The sequence below is a fragment of the Theropithecus gelada genome, chromosome 4 (genome assembly GCF_003255815.1).
Source record: "Theropithecus gelada isolate Dixy chromosome 4, Tgel_1.0, whole genome shotgun sequence".
Classification (NCBI taxonomy): Eukaryota; Metazoa; Chordata; class Mammalia; order Primates; family Cercopithecidae; genus Theropithecus; species Theropithecus gelada.
This window is the reverse complement of record NC_037671.1, coordinates 133,578,624-133,599,072: the sequence shown is the minus strand read 5'-3', so window position 1 is coordinate 133,599,072 and position 20,449 is coordinate 133,578,624. Positions and strand designations below refer to the sequence as shown.

General features: G+C 40.2%; 1 protein-coding gene across 2 annotated transcripts in view; it reads right to left on the bottom strand.

The window, feature by feature from the left end:
* The window catches only part of ARMC2 (armadillo repeat containing 2), a 126,907-nt gene that overhangs the window by 27,310 nt on the left and 79,148 nt on the right, over positions 1–20,449 (bottom strand). For both annotated transcript variants that reach the window (XM_025381936.1, XM_025381935.1), the window contains 2 exons: positions 18,422–18,567; positions 9,913–10,012 (listed from right to left, as the gene is read on the bottom strand). In XM_025381936.1, coding sequence (XP_025237721.1) covers positions 9,913–10,012; positions 18,422–18,567 — 246 coding nt within the window. The remainder of the gene's footprint in view (positions 1–9,912; positions 10,013–18,421; positions 18,568–20,449) is intronic.

Below are 20,449 nucleotides of genomic sequence, written 5' to 3'. Positions count from 1 at the left end.
CTTAGGAGGGAACTGCTTCCACTAAGTAAAGGAACACATTTGAGGAAGATTTGTAAGAATGGGTTGAAATGGAAGGGGATGTAAATATGCTTAAAATCTGAAACCTCTATTAAGCAGAAAATTAATCAAAATGCCCTGTTTAAAATATGGTTACAAACTTCTCGTGCCTGAGAGCTGAATCAGGATTTACAATTTGCTTTGTTTATCCAACTTTCCCACCCTCAAACAAAACCCAAACATTAATTGAGCTTGCAGGTGGCTTGAAGAACAGATAAATTTTAGCAAACTGGAAGACAGACTGTGCACTACCGCAAAAATGCTAACTGACCATAGGGCACCGAAAGTGGGTCAAGAGTTTGCCTACGTGTTTAACTACATAAAATAGAAGAATCTGAAATGTTGGAGACTCAAAGCCAAGAATCTAAGTAGAAAATCATTTTAAAACCAGAAGAGATTATGCTTGATTCCCCCATCCATCTATCCATTCTATCGGCAATCATTTATTGAGCACCCACGATATGCCTTTGAATGTCACTCAAAAGTATCAGGGCAATGCTAGAATTTCACTGTGCTCGGTTCTTTTTCAAGCCAGCAGACATAAATCAGGCATTTGGATTCCGTGCTGAGCAAGGAAAGAGCCAGTTCCACAAGGGCAAAGCCAGCAGGAGCTGGAAAGAATGAACAAGCTAAGGGCGTATTGTGCAGCCTGCCCGGTCAGGGGCGCAGACCAAGGCCAAGGCTGAAAAAAGGAGCAAGCTCAGTCAAATGCTCTCGGCACCCACTGGGAATGTGCCTGCAGAGGGGCTGGGAAGACAGCCATAGGGCGTGCTCCTGTCAGGGAGGAGGCAGAGGGCAAGCTGGGAGCCAAGTCACCCTACAAAGGCACCAGGGGAAGGGGTGGAGGCACCTTCCTAACCAATCCAATGGCCCAAAGAGGATGGAGGGAAAGAGAAGGCACCTTCTTTCTGGAATGCTGAAAGGCTGTGGTTATATTCAAGATGAACAGCTAGAAAAATGGCAGTTGGTTTTACTTTCAGCCCTCACTGTTCAGACATTCCAGCTCTCATTTCTGACACCACGATGGCTAAGCATTCCAAATCAGTGTTCACTGTGCATGCATACATGGCTGAAGACAGCAGCTTATGCCTATAGCAGTCTAAACAGAAGGAGAGGTGGGACTTTAAGAGCAGCCCAACCAAGAATGAGTCTGGCAGTTCCCAGGGTTTGCAAAGACTCTGACGACAGTCCTGCTGCCTCTGGAAGCTCTGTGGTAAAAGAAACAAGAAATTAACCATATCTACATGTGGAGAGAGTTAAATAGACAGTGGGTCAATGGATACATGTGATAGGAATGTAGACAAAGATTGTTCTTTTTGATCATGACCTTTGAAAAATATTGCCAGTCTTTTGAAAGTCTTATTTGAGGCATTTTACCAGATCTCTTGCCCAGCAGATATTTACAGAAGAAATGGGGAAAATCCCTTCATGTTCCTCCAAAAAACAAACCCAAACGTATTTTCCTGAGATGCTAAATGTAGCAACACTGACGTCAGAGGCACCTCCTGAGGCAGGCTCTGCCTCCCAAAGGCTGATAGCAACCCCACTCCCTCATTCGTTATTAAGCCCATCTGTTTGCACATTTGTTTTGTACCAAATGCAGTTTACACCATAAAGCAGACAATATGTGCACATTTCTTAAACGAGATTTGTCATTTAATTGATTTTTGGCCAGCGTTTTTAATAGATATTTTACCTAACTCTAAAGTTTAGCTTTCATACAGCCTCAAGCCGACTGAGGGGCTGTTTCATCTCAGTTTGTGTGTGTGTGGGAACTGGAGTTACTAGTTGCATCACGGATCTTGGACAAATTAACTACATAGATAAGAGCCAAAGAAGTTTCCCTTGCTCTCCCTGTGGAAGTCATTTATAGGAGCTGGGAGGAGTAGACGCCTTTTCGTTGAGACTGTTGGTGAGCCAGAAACCCAGGCCATGCACACAACCATCACATACAGATATAAACGGAGGCCCACTTCACTGAGGGCCATTGTGCAAACAGAGGCAGTGTAAAGCGGACCATATTCTAAGTGAACTCATCACTCTCAATTTAACTGTTGCAAACAACAGCATTTAGATATGGGTATATACTGCACTGTCTCAAAACAGGGCACCTGCAGGAATAGTAACTATTTTAAAGACGAAATTTGGTGCTTGTTCAACCTAACAAATGAACCAACAACTCGTGGCTTGTCTAGCCAACTGAACTGAAGACGCCCTCCCTTGGACAGGCGGCTCTAAGGGTCCTGAGGAGTAGAGCCTGTGCTCCTCTCTCCTGGGGGAGCCACTCTGGCCAGTGCTTAAAGCCTCATCAGTGTGATGGGCACCTTCAAACTAGGTTTCGCCCCAGGACTTATTTTGACACAAGTCTGGCAGCGAAAATTTGTGGAAAAGACTAATGTACCATCCTGTGTTCTCCAGCTAAGAAATCATTCCTCAGCTGCCTGTGCAAAAGGCAAAGGGCCAGTGGTTCTTACCACTTACTGGGAAGCCTATATCAGCACCTGGTGGGTCTTGTCAACTTGGTTCCCACTTTGTCAGGAAGAGCCACTGTCAGCTGTGCTCCTGTAGAGAAAGACTGACCCTGTGTGGCTGATTTGATTAATCACTTTAAAATCTTTTGAGGTTTTATGGGAACCCCTCTGCTGTCAATACTGGAGAAAATGGTTTTAAAGAACCACCTTAGTAAGTTATACCATAGGTCTCAAAATCTGCTGCTCATTTGAGTCACTTGAGAAGTCTCTTAAAAGTAGGTTATTGGGCCCCATCCAGACGTGAATCAGAATCTCTCTGGGTAGGGCCTGAGCACCTGTATTTCTATTTTTAAATTAAAACAAAATTTTTAATTAAACCCAAATTTTAAGTGGAAAATAGGCTTAAGGGTTCTTCTTGTTTTGGCGTGTTTTGTTTTTGTGAGAAAGGGTTTCACTGTGTAACTAGGCTGCAGTGAAGTCACTTGATTTCAGCTCACTGCAACCTCCATCTCCCAGGCTCAAGTGATTCTTCTGCCTCATCCTCCCAGGCAGCTGGGATTACAGGCATGGGCCACCAAACCCAGCTAATTTTTGCAGGGTTTTTTTTTTTTTTTAATTGTTCTTGTAGAGACAGAGGTTTACCATGTTGCCCGGGCTGGTCTCGAACTCCTGAGTTCAGACAATCCACCTGCCGCAGCCTCCCAAAGCACTGGGATTACAGCCCAACCTGAGCCACCTGTGCCCAGCTGAGCACCTGTATTTTTAAAGCTCCCCAGGTGAATCTGACGGTAAGTCAAATTGGGGAGCCACTCTGATTTAAATCAAGAAAAAATGAGAAATCTCACCACTTGAATACCCATTATTTGTCTTTGTAATAATGCTTTTTAAAAAATAATATGAATTCTTGTAAATATAAATCCTCGTTCCTCAATAATCCTCACAGTATAGGTGTGTAGAAAATAAAAGTGAAACCACTCCACAACCCCTCCTGTCGATGGACTTGATTTAGACTTTATATACTTGAATATGTAAAGTATATTCAGACTTCTCATATGTTGAAATCAGACTTTACCTTGACAAGAGAAAAAGAATGTAAAAATAATGGAAAATTTTGTGACTTTTGGTATCTTCTCATGTAATTCTAATTTTTTTCCCCTTTGATGGAAAACAACAGCAGATGGAGAGGAAATATTCTACTTTCTTCCAACAGCAACCAGCCCTGGTGCTACCTGGTTCAAAACAGGATTTCCCCCTTGGTGGACGGCAGCAGCGACCGGCAGCTTCCTGTGAAGCTCCCCATCCGCTGATAAGATCAGTTCAAGAGGCGTGTGTAGGTGACATTTCATTTATCACTATAAAGGGTTTTTTCCCTTTTCTTTCTTGTTCTTTTTAGATTTCTGTTTCTACGTTTTTTGAAAACGCGATTAGCCATAAACATGATTTGATTTAAAAGTGCACCTTAGAAAAATGAAACCTATGCTGATTCTAAATGTAGTCCTCAGGCTTTCAAGACAGAAGCAATATTAACCTCCCAGAACAAAAACAGGGAAGGTCTACTGACTCTGATTGTCTAATCATTTGGCAATGGCTATGTGTATTAAGAGACTACAAAGCTTCCAAAGTATTTCTCTACAACCCAAGTTAGTCTTGCAGGGATGTTTCCTAGAGCTGAAAAAAAAAAATTATTATAGGAAGTAATAATTCTGTTTAATTAAGTTGCTGGAAGGCTGGTTCACGTTTCCACAATCAGTTCTAAGCCTCAACATGCAAGTAAATCCCAGGTGCAGCGAAGTGTCTAACCACTGCAGATCAATACACTCACATCAGAACGTTAAGAGGAAAAACAAATCGCATTTGATCAGCCACCTGGGCCACGGGAAACATGAAACTAAGATGCCATGCTGTTCTGAAGGAATTCTGTTTTGCTGTTTATGGCAGCCATATGAAAATTGTGGGAAAAAATTCTTATTATATCCTCCTCCAAACTAGGAAGAAGAAAGTACATATTTAAGGAGGAAGCACCTGAGTATTAGAAAAAAATATTTTTTAACACCTTACAGGTGGCAAAGCATTTCACATACTCAAAATTCTTTCTTTCAGCACTTACAAGCTTACTTTGCCAAGCATCATCTCGGTCTATCAGGACAAAGTCTGTGTTGTTTAGGAACTTGCAGTAGTGGGTAGGGCAGCTACATAATAATAACCATTTGGAGAACCACTAAAGAAATGTTTTTGAAGACTAATGGGAACTTCTGGTTAATGATTTTAGGAAGTAGTTGGGACACACAGCTACTTCCTTGTAGCCTAAACTCTTTCCTTGCTCTTCTAAAATATTTTGGTTTTGAGGAAAATATGAGTTATGTATTTTTCTTACTAGAAAAAAATCAAAGTAATGAGTCAAAACTATAACATTTCAATCGTTATTATAAGTAAAAGTATTGAGTCAAAGTATAATTTTTTAAAAATTAAAAACATGACTCTCATAGGCTCATGAAATGAACACACTTAAAAAGTATTTAACTCATTAATGAGGGGGCCAATACCACGGTAAAGTTTGTTCCAAGCACAATTGAAGAACTGGGGATTTACAAGCACTCAAGATTTCTAGGTTATATACAAACCTGACAAATGCCTACAAAGTAATAAAACCATAACTTTTGAGGTGATCCTGTCTACCAGACTGAAACCTATGAATTAATGTATAAGTTTATTGTGTCTGGGATCTAACCAAATAGTAAACAGCAAGTCCAAACACCAATACGCTGGCCTAGAGAATTAATCCCTGATTGGGCCATTAAACAATGCCCTGGCATGCCTTTGTCAGGACATGCCTCCACCTATTCCACACCTTATCTCTAAGATTTGTATAGTTTTCCTTAATAATAGGGAAGTGGTTAAGGCCATACACATACTGCTTGGGTTCTCAGCTCTGAGTGTACTAGCTGGGGTACTAGCTGTGTTAAAGTCTTAAAAATGTTGCACTGATGAGGGAGAAATTGACTGGTCTTGCTTGGGAGGCCTCACAGAGGAGCAGACAAGAGAGTTATGACGACTTGAAATATGGAATTGGCTTTGAAGAGAAGTCACAGAGAAGTTTCATCAGAGCCCCTTAGGCTCTTCTCATTAAGTCTGTTCATATTCAATTTTATTTTAGGGTTTTTAGTCTAAAATATCTGTCTGTCTAGCTAGCCAGCTAGCTAGTGATCAATGGCTCACTGCAGCCTGGGCTCAAGCAATCCTCCCACCTTAGCCTTCCAAGTAGCTGGGACTACAGGCATGTGCCACCACGCACAGCTAATTTTTTGTTTATAGAGATGGGGTCCATGTTGCCAGTCTTTTCTCTCTCTCTCTCTCTCTCTCTCTCTCTCTCTCTTTCTCTTTGAGATAGGATTTCACCTTGTTGCCCAAGCTGGACAACTGGTTTCACTAGAGACTCGCACCACCACGCCTGGCTTATGTGTTGACACTGGAGTTAAAAAAGAAATTATTTAGGCAAATAGTGAGGGTAAGGAGGGCCTCAGTAAGGTTTTCCTTTTAATGAAAAGCAGCCCTCAAATAATTTCTTTTCTAACAAAGAGCAGCCTGTAAAATCAAGCTGCAGATATAGAAAGGCAAGCTAGAAGCTTGCACGGGTGAATGTTGCCAGCTGTGCCAATAGGAAAAAGGGTACCTGGGACTAGGCATGTCCACTATGGCAGCTCCATCTTCCCTTCTCTTTGCCAGTCACATGTGCAGTAAAGAGCAGGTAATGTGGTGCCGGCCAAGCAAAAATCCCATTTATATAATAAGAAGATTAGGGTGGGGTGGCCAGCTTCTCTGCGTGCTATGTAAACATCACACCTGGTCCAACCAATCTTTGGGCCCTGTGTAGATCAGACATGGTCTCCTCAAGCCTGTCTATAAAACCCTGTGCACAGGCCAGAGTCCCACTCGGGTGCCTCTTGTGCACAGGAGAGAGGGCTATTCTCCTCTCTCTTTCTTTTGCCTATTAAACCTCCGCAATTAACCTCACTCCACGTGTGTCCATGTCCTTGATTTCCTTGGCATGAGGCAACGAACCTCAGGTGTCACCCCCGACAGTGATGCCGTTTCAGTGTTACTTTTTTTTTTTTTTTTTTTAGATAGAGTCTCCCTCTGTTGCCCAGGCTGGAGTGCAGTGGCACGATCTTGGCTCACTGCAGCCTCCACCTCCCGGGTTCAAGCAATTCTCCTGCGTCAGCCTCCTGAGTAGCTGGGACTACAGGCTAATTTTAATAAGCTTGGTTATGAGGTTCCCTTGCTAACTGCAAACAAATAATTGCAAAAAAGCAAGTAAAGATTACTAAAGGCAGAGGTAGCAACCAATAGAAAAAGAAGAGAGAGAAAATCTACAAAGAAGATGCAGACATTTAAAGAACCTCATCAACAGACTCAGGTTTCCCATGTGGGACAAATAGCCTCTAGAGCAATAATTAATGCTTATAATAATGACCTTTGCTATCAAGAGGTTAAGTTAGTTTTAATATCTTCTAAGAAGGAAGAGAAACATGTAATATACTTGAATACGATTTTTGCCACAATGATTAAATTTAGTGATTAAAGTGATAACATGCATTTCTTTGATGGTTCTGAATAAACATGTTACTGTACATGGTTTACAAGGTGCTCTATATTCCTCTTTGGAAACTAAAATAATTTTAATAGGTGTTTTAGTCTGTTCTCGCATTGCTCCAAATAAATACTTCAGATTAGATAATTTATCAAGAAAAGAGATTTAATTGGCTCATGGTTCCGTAGGCTGTACAGGAAGCATGCTGCTGGCATCTGCTCAGCTTCTGGGGAGGCGTCAGGAAACTTTCAATCATGGTGGAAGGTGAAAGGGAAGCAGGCACATCTTACATGGCCGGAGCAGGAGGAAGAGAGAGAGCAGGGGGAGGTGCTACAGAGTTTTAAACAAGCAGATCTCATGAAAACTCACTCACTCACTATCACGAGAACAGCACCGGGGGATGGTGCTAACCCATCCGTGAGAACTCCGCCTGCATGATCCAGTCACCTCCCACCAGGCCCCACCTCCAATACAGGGGATTACAATTCAACATGAGATTTAGGCTGGGCCAAAGATCCAAACCACATCAATAGGAACATAAAATGGTAATTAACATCAATAGGGAAAAATGTGGTTTCTTAAACATGAGTTTTGCGTTTCAGATAACCATTGGTCTAATGTGAAAAGTAGTTTAGTAAAAAGTATAGTAAAATTTTATGCCAATTTAAACTTTAGGACATTTAGGCTGGGTGCAGTGGCTCACATCTGTAATCCCAGCACTTTGGGAGGCTGAAGTGGTAGGATTGCTTGAGCCCAAGAGTTCCAGGCCAGCCTGGGCAACATAGTGAGACTCCCATCTTTATTTTAAAAAACAAAAACAAAAAACAAAAAAACTTTAGGACACTTAGTTACTCAAACTAGAAAAAGCATACCCTTAGCCATACTGATATCTCTAGTCTCTCATATTGGTGAGATACCAGGATTTTTGTTGGTTTATTCCATATGGCCATCATCTAAGCTCCAATCAGAGAAACAAACAGTATCTACTAGTAATGCTAGAAAACAATAGCACTATTTGTGAGTACTCAGTTAATGAATTTTCTTCCTTAAAAAATTATACATTATAACATAACTCAAAATCAAACTGTTAAACGGAAGTGTTTTCTTTTGTCCATTTTTGAAAATTCTAGTGGCAAGGCAAATAAATCTTCTCTAATTAAAGACATCTAAATCACCCAAGATCAAAGCACCAAAGCAAAAAAAAAAAAAGGTAGTGATGGGAAAATAAAATTATAATTAAAATTCATAACATTAAATTACAAAATAAAATATATAAATAGATCTCTTTTGAGTATAACATGAAAAAGAATTCTTTTGGGCCAGGCACAGTGGCTCACACCTGTAATCCCAGCACATGGCAAAACCCTGTATCTATCAAAAAAAAAAAAAAAATTAGCCAGGTGTGGCGTCACATGCCTGTAATCCCTACTTGGGAGGCTAAAGCTGGGATAAAACCTGACAAATTTAACAATTCTCAGCAGAAGTCTTTGGCTGGGTAAAAATAAGTTCAACACTAGTCAGTAACAAACAGAGATTATGTTTTGAGGTGGTCTTAATATGGTTAATAAAACAAACACAAAGCTTTAGATTAAAATATTGTTAGTATATACATAAATTATTTGGTCCATAAACTGGTAAAACTTACTATAGGATGTTGAAAATGTACCACATTTAAAACGAACACTTATTGTATAAATGAACAAAATATCTCACTAAGTTGATGTCACTTTAATAATTTATGAAAGTGAATAAAAGTCGACTTTGCTTTAACAAATACTTAAAAACTTATAATAAAAATTAATGTTTGTGGCCGGGTGTGGTGGCTCACACCTGTAATCCCAGCACTTTGGGAGGCCAAGGCGGGCGGATCACGAGGTCAGGAGATTGAGACCATCCTGACTAACACAGTGAAACCTCGTCTCTACTAAAAATACAAAAACAAAATTAGCCAGGCATGGTGGTGGGCGCCTGTATTCCCAGCTACTTGGGAGGCTGAGGCGGGAGAATGACGTGAACCCAGGAGGTGGAGCTTGCAGTGAGCCGAGATCACACCATCGCACTCCAGCCTGGGTGACACAGCGAGACTCCGTCTCAAAAAAAAAAAAAAATTAATGTCTGTATGAAGTATTATGATTTGATTAATGAGAAATCATTTGTGAGTTCTTCCTTTTTTAAACACCTATATACATTTTTGCCTTGATTCATTAAAACTAAATTATTTCATTTAAGCACTTTACCTAGAAATGTTACCTTTTAAGTAAAATAATGGGGTCAAAGAATTAGAGAACTTAAGGGCTAGAAGAATCTTCAGGGAATATCCAGTGCAGGGGAACTGCAAACCTTAATTTGCATCGGAAGTCCCTGTGGTTCTTGTTAAAATGCAGATGGCCAGATAGGTCCTACCCTACCCATCTGACTCAGTAGCCTGGGATGAAACCTGGAAGAAATAACCATTACGGAAATAACCCTTGGGGTGGGGTTATAGCCCCACTCCCACCCCAAGGTGACTCCCATGTAGGTTGTCTACAGATCAGTGGGAGGAAAAATATTTTACAATCTACTACCTTCCTTCCTAAATCAGGAAACTTCCTAGAACATCAACATTCCATTTCTGACTCAAACTACTCCTTCAACTCCTATAGGTAACTTACTGCCTCCCGGGGCAGCCCGTTATACATTTATTGGAAGTTTCTTATAGAAACCTATACATTCAAAACATAAAGACATTCAACATGGGCTTACACAAATACATTAGTGTAAAGACTCACTGAAGAATTAAATGAAGGAAGAACTGACCTGCTTCTTCTGGTATTTGTTAATTAGATTCAGAAATAAGGCATAACATCTGGAATAGCTGGCCAAGGCTGCACAGCAGTCACGGTAAGAAGTAAGTTTGCTGCAGAAATGCCAAATGGGAAAATAAAGGTAAACTTTGTTTTTCTGTAAAATTCAAGTACACATAGTATCACTTTAAATGCAGGACTTCAAGACATTGCCCAGTTCAAGAAAAGGAGTCTAAAAATACTCTACATATCAGTTCAGGGAAGCTGCAAGGAGGCTTGCTATCTGCTATAAACTCTAGAGAGATGGATCCGGAGAAATTTAAAAGGTAACTTATATCTATGTGGTGTGAATTTACACTATCCATGTAGTTCAGAAAACACAAACTTACATGAAATTTATATGAAATCTGGTTGGATACCAGTGAGTCTCCTGGCACCACATCAGAAGCAAATGTAAAACTACTTTAGTAGGCCAGGCACGGTGCCTCATGCCTGTAATCCCAGCACTTTGGAAGGCTGAGGCAGGTGGGTTACTTGAGGTCAGGAGCTTGAGACCAGCCTAGCCAACATAGTGAAACCCCATCTCTACAAAAATACAAAAATTAACTGGGAGTGGTGGCATGTGCCTGTAATCCCAGCTACTCTGGAGGCGGAGGCAAGAGAACCACTTGAACCCAAGAGGCAGAGGTTGTAGTGAGCCGAGATTGCACCACTGCACTCCCGACTGGGCAATGGGGAGAGATTCTGCCTCAAAACAAACAAACAAACAAACCTATACATTCAAAACAAACAAACAAACCTGCTTTAATACAGTAGATTGGTAGTGCTGTATTAATATTAGGCAAAATAGACCGACCTTAAGGCAGGAAGCCCTGAAAACAGCTTCAGAATTTCTAAAGCAAGCAAGCAAACAAAACCCATACGGCAATATTGACAAACCCACAACAAATCAGGAGATGTTCATATATTTCTTCCTAACTGATGAATCAATAGGTAAAACATCATTAATATGTTAAAAACTTGACCACATACCAGGCCATAAATAAGCCTCAGTAAATTTTCAGAGAACTGGTATCTCAAAGACCACATTCTCTGGTCAAAGTGCAATTAAATTAGACACCATTTAAAAAATAAATTTTTAAAAAACTTTTTTTTGGAAATGTAAGAACACCTAATTTATAGGTCAAAGAAGCATGAAAATTACAAAAGAAATACCTAAATACAAGTAATAAAAATATTACAAATCAAAATGGGCCAGGCACAGTGGCTCACGTCTGTAATCCCAGCACTTTGGGAGGCCGAGACAGGAGGATCACTCGAGGCCAGGAGTTCAAGACCAGCCTGGCCAACATGGTGAAACCCCGTCTCTACTAAAACATACAAAAATTAGCTGGGCGTGGTGACGCATGCCACCGGAGTAGTCCCAGCTACTGCAGAGGTTGAGGCAGGAGGATCGCTTGAACCTGGGAGGCGAAAGTTGCAGTGAGCCGAGATCACAACACTGCACTCCAGCCTGGGCAACAGAGTGAGACCTTGTCTCAAAAAAAAAAAAAAAAAAAAAAAAGGCCGCGCGCGGTGACTCAAGCCTGTAATCCCAGCACTTTGGGAGGCCGAGACGGGTGGATCACGAGGTCAGGAGATCGAGACCATCCTGGCTAACACGGTGAAACCCCGTCTCTACTAAAAAATACAAAAAACTAGCCGGGCGAGGTGGCGGGTGCATGTAGTCCCAGCTACTGGGGAGGCTGAGGCAAGAGAATGGCGTAAACCCAGGAGGCGGAGCTTGCAGTGAGCTGAGATCCGGCCATCGCACTCCAGCCTGGGCGACAGAGCGAGACTCCGTCTGAAAAAAAAACAAAAAGAACAAAAAAACAAACAAAAAAAAACTTGTAAATACTAAATTCCTCTAATTAGTATTTAAAGGAAATTTTATAGGTTTAAGGAGGCTGAAAAGAATTATGTTTTTTACTAAAATAATTAGAAGAAAAATATATATTCAAAGAGTAGAAGAAAATGATTCATAAGGATAAGAGCAGAAAAAATAAGACATGAAGCAAACATACAATACAGTGGGTCAATAAATATATTTGTTCTTGGTAAAAGCTAATAAAATAGGAAAGATTTAGCAAGACTAAGAGAAAAGAGAAACAGCACGAACAATCAAAATTAGGAAAGAAAGTCAATATTAACAATGAAGAAGCAGGGTAACATAGTGGTTCAAAGTATGAATTCTAGAGCCAGACCACGGTTTGAACTGCAGCTCTATGACATACTAGTTGCGTGATCTCAGGAAAATAACTAAACTTCTCCATGCCTCGATTTCCTCATATGTAAAAAGATAATGACAATAATAACACATATCTTAAAAAGTTGTTATAAGGATGAAACGAATTCGTATTAGGAAAATATTCTGAATATGGCCTAGCATGTTGTAAGTGCTATACAAATATCTGTTAAATGGGTAAAATAAATAAAAGGCAACATAATTAGAGATACAACAGAGATTAGAATAATAGTAAGAGAATAGTTGGAGCAACTTTTATATTGTTTGAAAACTTAAGAGAAATTTATCAAATTCCTACAAAAACATAACTTTCTGAAACTGAACCAAGTAGAAATAAGAAACATAACCACGTAGGAAGAAATGGAATCAGCAGTCAACAATATTCACACACACACACACACACATACACACACATACACACACACACACATACACACACACACACACACATACACACACACACATACACGCACACACATACACACACAATACACACACACATACACACACACATACACACACACATACACACACATACACACACATACACACACATACACACACACATACACACACACACACATACACACACATACACACACACACATACACACACATACACACACACACATACACACACACACACATACACACACATACACACACACACACACATACACACACACACACATATACACACACACATACACACACACACACACACACACACACACACACACACACATATACCCTGGATAAAAATAGCATTTTGGGCAAGTTTTTAAAACTTTTCAAGAAGCAGATCAGCTTTTTACAGATTCTTCTAGGAAAGAGAAAAAAATTGGATTACCTCCCAACCCATTTTATGAGGCTGGTATAAACTTAACACTAAACCCAGACAAGGACAATAGGAGAAAGGAAAAATATAGGTCAATGTAACTCATGACCACCAATGACAAATCCTAAACAAAATATTAGTTAACCAAATCCAGCAATATATAATGGCTTAACTTGAGAAACTTTATTAATGTAATTTACTGCATTAACAGATTTAAAAAAGAAAATCCATAATCAAAAGCAATTCAGGTAAATGTGATTTATCACATACACACAACTAAAGACAAAAACCACATGATAATCTCAATAGACACAGAAAAGGCTTTCAGTAAAATTCAACACTCCTTCATGTTAAAAACTCTCAATAAACTAGGTACTGATGCCGGGTGAGGTGGCTCACGCCTGTAATCCAGCACTTTGGGAGGCTGAGGCGGGTGGATCACCTGAGGTCAGGAGTTTGAGACCAGCCTGGACAGCATGGTGAAACTCCATCTCTACTAAAAATACAAAAATTAGCTGGGTGTGGTGGCACGTGCCTGTAATCCCAGCTACTCTGGAGGCTGAGGCAGGAGAATTGCTTGAACCTGGGAGGCAGAGGTTGTAGTGAGCCAAGATCACACCACTGCACTCCAGCCTGGATGACAAAGTGAGACTCCGTCTCAAAAAACAAATCAAAACAAAACAAAAAACTAGGTATTGAAGGAACAGACCTCAAAACAGTAAGTGCCATCTATGACAAACCCACAGCCAATATCATACTAAATGAGCAAAAGCTGGAAGCATGCCCCATGAAAACCAGCACAAGACAAGGATGCCCTCTCTCACCATTCCTATGCAACATAGTATTGGAAGTCCTAGCCAGAGCAATCAGTCAAGAGAAAGAAATAAAGGGCATCCAAACAAAAAGGGAGGAAGTCAAACTATCTCTGTTTGCAGAAGGGTACTTAAGAAAACCTACAACAAATATTATTTTCAGCTGGTGTAACCATGAAACTATTTCCTTTAGAGTCAGAAGAAAGACAACAGGCCCAACACTTACAGATGATTCTACTTCTAGAAAACCCCATCGTCTCAGCCCAAAACCTCCTTCAGCTGATAAACAACTTCTGCAGTTTCAGGATACAAAATCAATGTACAAAAATCACTAGCATTCCTATACATCAACAACAGCCAAGCAGACAGCCGAATCAGAAAGGCCATTCCATTCACAATCGCCACAAAAAGAATAATATACCTGAGAACACAGCTAACCAGGGAGGTGAAAGATCTCGACAATGAGAATTACAAAACACCACTCAAAGAAATCAGAGAAGACAAAAACAAATGGGAAAACATCCCATGCTTATGGATAGGAAGAATTCGTACCATTAAAATGGCCATACTGCCCAAAGCAATTTACAGATCCAATGCTGTTCCTATCAAACTACCAATGACACTTTTCACAGAACTAGAAAAAAAAAAAAAAAAAAACTATTTTAAAATTTACACAGAACTGAAAAAGAGCTCAAAAAGCCAAGGAATCCTATGGAAAAAGAACAAAGCTAGAGGCATCACATTGCCTAATTCAAACTATACTACAGGGCTATGGTAACCAAAACAGCATGGTACTGGTACAAAAACAGGCACATGGACCAAGGGAACAGAACAGAGAGCCCAGAAATAAGGCTGCACACCTACAACCACATGATCTTCAACAAAGCTGACAAAAACAAGCAATGGAGAAAAGACTCCCTATTTAATAAATGATCATGGGGTAACAGGCTAGTCATACGCAGAAGACTGAAGTCAGACCCCTTCCTTTCACTATATACAAAAATCAACTCAGGATGGATCAAAGACTAAATGTAGCCAGGCGTAGTGGCTCACGCCTGTAATCCCAACACCTTGGGAGGCTGAGATGGGCGGATCACGAGGTCGGGAGATCGAGACCATCCTGGCAAACACGTGAAACCCCGTCTCTACTAAAAATACAAAAAAAATTAGCTGGGTGTAGTGGCAGGCACCTGTAGTCCCAGCTACGCGGGAGGCTGAGGCAGGAGAATGGTGTGAACCCGGGAGGCGGAGCTTGCAGTGAGCCGAGATCGCGCCACTGCACTCCAGCCTGGGCGACTGAGCTAGGCTCTGTCTCCAAAAAAAAAAAAAAGACTAAATGTAAAACCCAAAACTATAAAGACCCTGGAAGATAACCTAGGCAATACTATCCTGGACATAGGAACGAGCAAAGATTTCATGACAAAGACACTAAAAGCAAATGCAACAAAAGCAAAAATTGACAAATGGCATCTAATTAAATTTAAGAGCTTCTTCACAGCAAAAGAAACTATCAACGGAGTAAACAGACAACCTACAGAATTGGAGAAAATATTTGCAAACTATGCATCTGTCAAAGGTTTAATATCCAGGACATATAAGGAACTTAAACAAATTTACAAGAGAAAACAACCCCACCAAAAAGTGGGCAAAGGGCCGGGTGCAGTGGCTCATGCCTGTAATCCCAGCACTTTGAGAGGCTGAGGTGGGTGGATCACCTGAGGTCAGGCATTCGAGACCAGCCTGAGCAACATGGAGAAACCCTGTCTCTACTAAAAATACAAAAAATCACCTGGGTGTGGTGGTGCGTGCCTGTAATCCCAGCTACTTGGGAGGCTGAAGCAGAAGAATCACTTGAATCTGGGAGGCAGAGGTTACAGTGAGCTGAGATCACCCCATTGCACTCTAGCCTGGGCAACAAGAACGAAACTCTGTCTCCAAAAAAAAAAAAAAAAAAAGTGGGGAAAGGACATGAATAAACACTTTTCAAAAGAAGACACACATGTGGCCAACAAGCATATGAAAAAAAGTTCAATATCACAGATCATTAGAGAAATACAAATCAAAACTACAATGAGATACCATGTCATACCAGTCAGAATGGTTATTATTAAAAAGTCAAAAAATAGTTGCTGGTAAGGTTGCAGAAAAAAGAGAACACTCATACACTGTTGGTAGGAGTATAAATTAGTTCAATCATTGTGTAAAGCAGTACGGTGATTCCTCAATGAGCTAAAAGCAGAACTACCATTTAACCCAGCAATCCTATTACTGGGTATATACCCAGAGGAAAACAAATCATTCTACCATAAAGATACATGCACACTAATGTTCATTGCAGCACTATTCACAATAGCGAAGACATGAAATCAACCTAAATGCCCATCATTGACAGACTGGATAAAGAAAATGTGGTACCTATACACCATGGAATACTATACAGCTATAAAAAAGAATGAGATCACGTCTTGTGCATGAACATGGATAGACCTGGAGGCTATTAGCTCAGCAAACTAGTGCAGGAAAAGAAAAGCAAATACCACATGTTCTCACTTACAAGTGGGAGCTAAATGATGAGAACTTAAGAACACAAAGAAGAAAACAACAGATGTTGGGGTCTACTTGAGGGTGGAGGGTGCGAGGAGGCAGTGGAGCAGAAAAGATAACTCTTTTAACTATTGGATACTAGGCTTAATTCCTGGGTGATGAAATAATCTGTACCACAAACCCCTGTGACGTGAGTTTACCTATGTAACAAACCTTCACATGTACCCCTGAACCTAAAATAAAAGTTAAAAAAAAAAAAGATTCAGGGCAAGCATTTGACAAAACTTAATACCCATTAATAAGAAAAAAATCATTAATCTTCTAAAGCGTAGTTATGAAAACTTACAACAAATATTATTTTCAACTAGTAAAACCATGAAAATATTTCCTTTAAAGTCAGAAGAAAGACAACAGGCCCAACACTCACAATGTTGTATTGAACTCCTAAACGATGCGCTAAAGAAGAGATGAGGATGGGGAAAGGGTTACAATAATTGAAAAAAATTTATATGCAGATAATTTGCATAGAAAATTCAAGAGCATCTATAGACAAACTCCTAGTCTTAATGTTCATCAAGATTCTTGGATATCCTTCCTGTAGCAGACAGCTAAAATACATAAATAAATAAGTAAATATTTTTAAAGAGATATCAACACAAAATAATAAGTTCATAAGGAAGGGAAAAGAACAAGAAGAGTTTGGGTTCTTTTTTCTTTTGACTTTTTCTTTTTTTTTTTGATAGGGTTTTGCTCTGTTGCCCAGGCTGGAGTGCAAGTGGCTCCATCTTGGCTTACTGCAACATCCACCTTCCAGACTCAAGCAATCCTCCCACCTCAGCCTCTCAAGTGGCTGGGACTACAGTCACACACCATCATGCCTGGCTAATTTTTTGGCAGGGGTTGGGGGGGGCGCTAGAGATGGGGTTTCACCATGTTGCCCAGGCTGGTCTCAGATTATTGGACTCAAGTGATCCCCCACCTTGGCCTCCCAAAGTTCTGGGATTACAGGTATGAGCCACTGTGCCTGACCAAGAGTTTGGATCTTAAGGGAGAAAAAAAGTGAGAAATTTGAAGGCCAGGCAGGGTATCCAGAACAAAGCTCAGGGAAGTGCAGTAGAAAAAGATTAGATCTGGAGGGAAGGAGGGGGCTGGGGCTGAAGTACCACCTGTTGGGTACTATGCTTACTGCCCGGGTAACATGATTGTTGAGACCCCAATCCTCCACGTCATACAATTTACCCACGTAACAAACCTGTGTACCATTTAATCTACAATTCAAGTTGACATTCGTTTAAAAAACATCAGATTTGGACTCACAGCCTCATACAGGGGTCCTGGGGACAAGTACCAATTCAGTCTTCGGGAAAGTTTGCTTTTCTTTACAACTACAACGTTATAATTCAAGAGAAAAGTCCCAGGCTCCCGAGAAGAATCATTATGTAAAAATACTGACAAAGAGCAGCGGGAGGAAACAGAAACGCATAATTTAAAGACAGCTCTGAAATTTAACAACATCTCGCTTTGAGGCAACCTGGATTCAAATGATCATTATTTCTGGAAGAAATAAAGTAAGTGTAGACATGACCAGTGAAAGCCTGAGCCAAAGTTCAAATAGCTGAAATAGAATAACCTTCTATTACAAAGTCAGATCAGACTTTCTAAGCATTGATCCCCTTCTCTGAGTTAAAACTCTTGTTTATTTCCTAGCAAATTGGAACATTTGCTTTGTTTTGTATACAGTTTTTTAAATCTCAAATAAACTGAGAGGAAGATTAAACACACACACGGAGCTCACCACTCACCAAAGAACTAAAATGACTTAACAACCAACGACTTTAGAATCACCATAGAATCCTATAGACAATGGAGTCATTTGTTTGAATTGTTCATTTTTAACTTGGACCACTAGATTTACCCTTTCTGGTAGGTGAAGTAAAAAGAAGAAAAAGGATTGCTTGCCAGTCACACAAGCAAATATTAAAGATAACCCAAAATCTAAGCATGAGCATTTTTGTAAGGCTACTTCACATCTTAGTCTACCCACCTGAATATTCTGGCAATATTGGTACAGACGTCCTTGTCACCCATGTACTGTTCCATCGCCGTGCAGAGCTGGGGAAGGGCACTGATGCTTAGGAACTTAGTTCTTACTAATGGTGAATCAACCAAGTTTCTCAACGTAGCAGTCACCTAGGATAAAAGCATGCTTGTGCCATTTTTTTTTAAACTGAAAAAATATAACCACAAGAAGCAGCAGAGTACAATTCATCTCATAAATTTTCTTCTATCAGTAGCTAAGTGAAGCTCCCCCTATGCCTCTTCCACCAGCACAAGTAGCAACAAATGAAAACAAAGAAAGCCTAATTTGGTTGAAAAGTAAAGAATGAAATATTAATCTTTGTAAGCAATTGGTATACCCCAAACCCAGGGTTAAACAAATCATCATCTAGGTTTAACAGTCCTAAGATCTTCAGCTGGCCCCCTGATAGCCACGTCAGTTCTGCAGATTAGAAACTTTTTGTTCTGTTTTTCTTTCTTTTTTTTTTTTTTTTAATTTTATAGGTATTCTTGTCTGATTGTTCTATGCTTTTATAAATAGCATCAGGTAATGATGTGGCCAAGGAATATTTAAGATCTTTACTCTCATTCTCTCCCAAGAGGCAAGTATTAAGATCTCACAAATTTGTCTTATTTTGTAAAAAAATAAAATAAAATAAAATAAAATTCAGGAAAGCATCTACTTTACCTTTGTCAAAGAGTCAAGAAGAGAAGAGTTTAGTAAATCATAAAATGAATGTTGTTATCTAATAATTTTAATATGCAGTGTGCTCCTTCCTTGTGGGACACTGCAGGCAAGCTACTGGTTAAGAGCCAGTTCAGCCCCACCACCCATCAGCCTGGGTTAGTTACTTAACCTCCCAGAGCACATTTTTCTCATTCAATAAAGTAGAGGTGATGATACTTGCCTAGTAGTTGTGAGGATTCAATGAGATGAGATGTGTGAATGGCATTGCTGCCATCACTTTAGAGTCAAATGACAGGGATTCAAGTCCCACATCTCTTCCTAGTGAAGTGCCTAGGGGCAGCCACTCCTTCCTCCACTTCCCCATTTCCTCATCTGTGAAAAGCGGGTGACAAGCACTGCTCACCTCTGGGGGTGGGGGGGTTGTGTGTAGCAAATGGAACCATGTAGCACTGTTTTTATTACTTATCTAATACTGTAAAGCATCATGTAAACATAAAGCATCATTATAGCCATAGTATATAAACTTCTAAAAACAGTTCTTAAGATGACGTGATTAGTTTTTCTTTATAACAACAGCAATAAAAAGATACATTAAAATATAACTGACTACCCTGAAAACACAGAAAATGTTAAAAAAAAATGCTTCAAATAAATGTGTACAAGTCTTTTGCAATCAATTCAATTATACAATGATTCTGTAAATTCTTCCCTGAGAGTTTCAGATATCCCAAACACTGGAGGTGAAACAAACTACTTTGAGTATTCCACTTAACTCCACAGATCTGCACAATATAACAATATAGCCTTCTAAGCTAAGGAATTGACTTTTTCTTTTTCTTTTTCTTTTTTTTTTTTTTTGGAGACAGAGTCTCCCTTTGTCATCCAGGCTGGAGTGCAGTGACAGGATCTTGGCTCACTGCAACCTCTGCCTCCCCCATTCAAGCAATTCTAGTGCCTCAGCCTCCCAAGTAGCTGGAATTACAGGCACGTGCCACCATGCCTGGCTAATTTTTGTATTTTTAGTAGAGACAAGGTTTCACCATGTTGGCCAGGCTGGTCTCGAACTTCTGGCCTCAAGTGATCCAACCACCTCAGCCTCCCAAACCTCTGGGATCACAGGGGTGAGCCACTGCACCCAGCCAGGAATCGATCTTTTGTGAAGACTAATGAACCATTCTAGGAATTCCATTGCTGTCATAAAATGGAAAAGTCTCATCATCTGACCCCGTTTCTACCTCTTCTCCTGAGACAGCCCAGGCACTGGAGCACTACTGGTTTACATTAATTCAGAGGATGCCTCAAAACTCTCTTCCATGGAGACCGAAG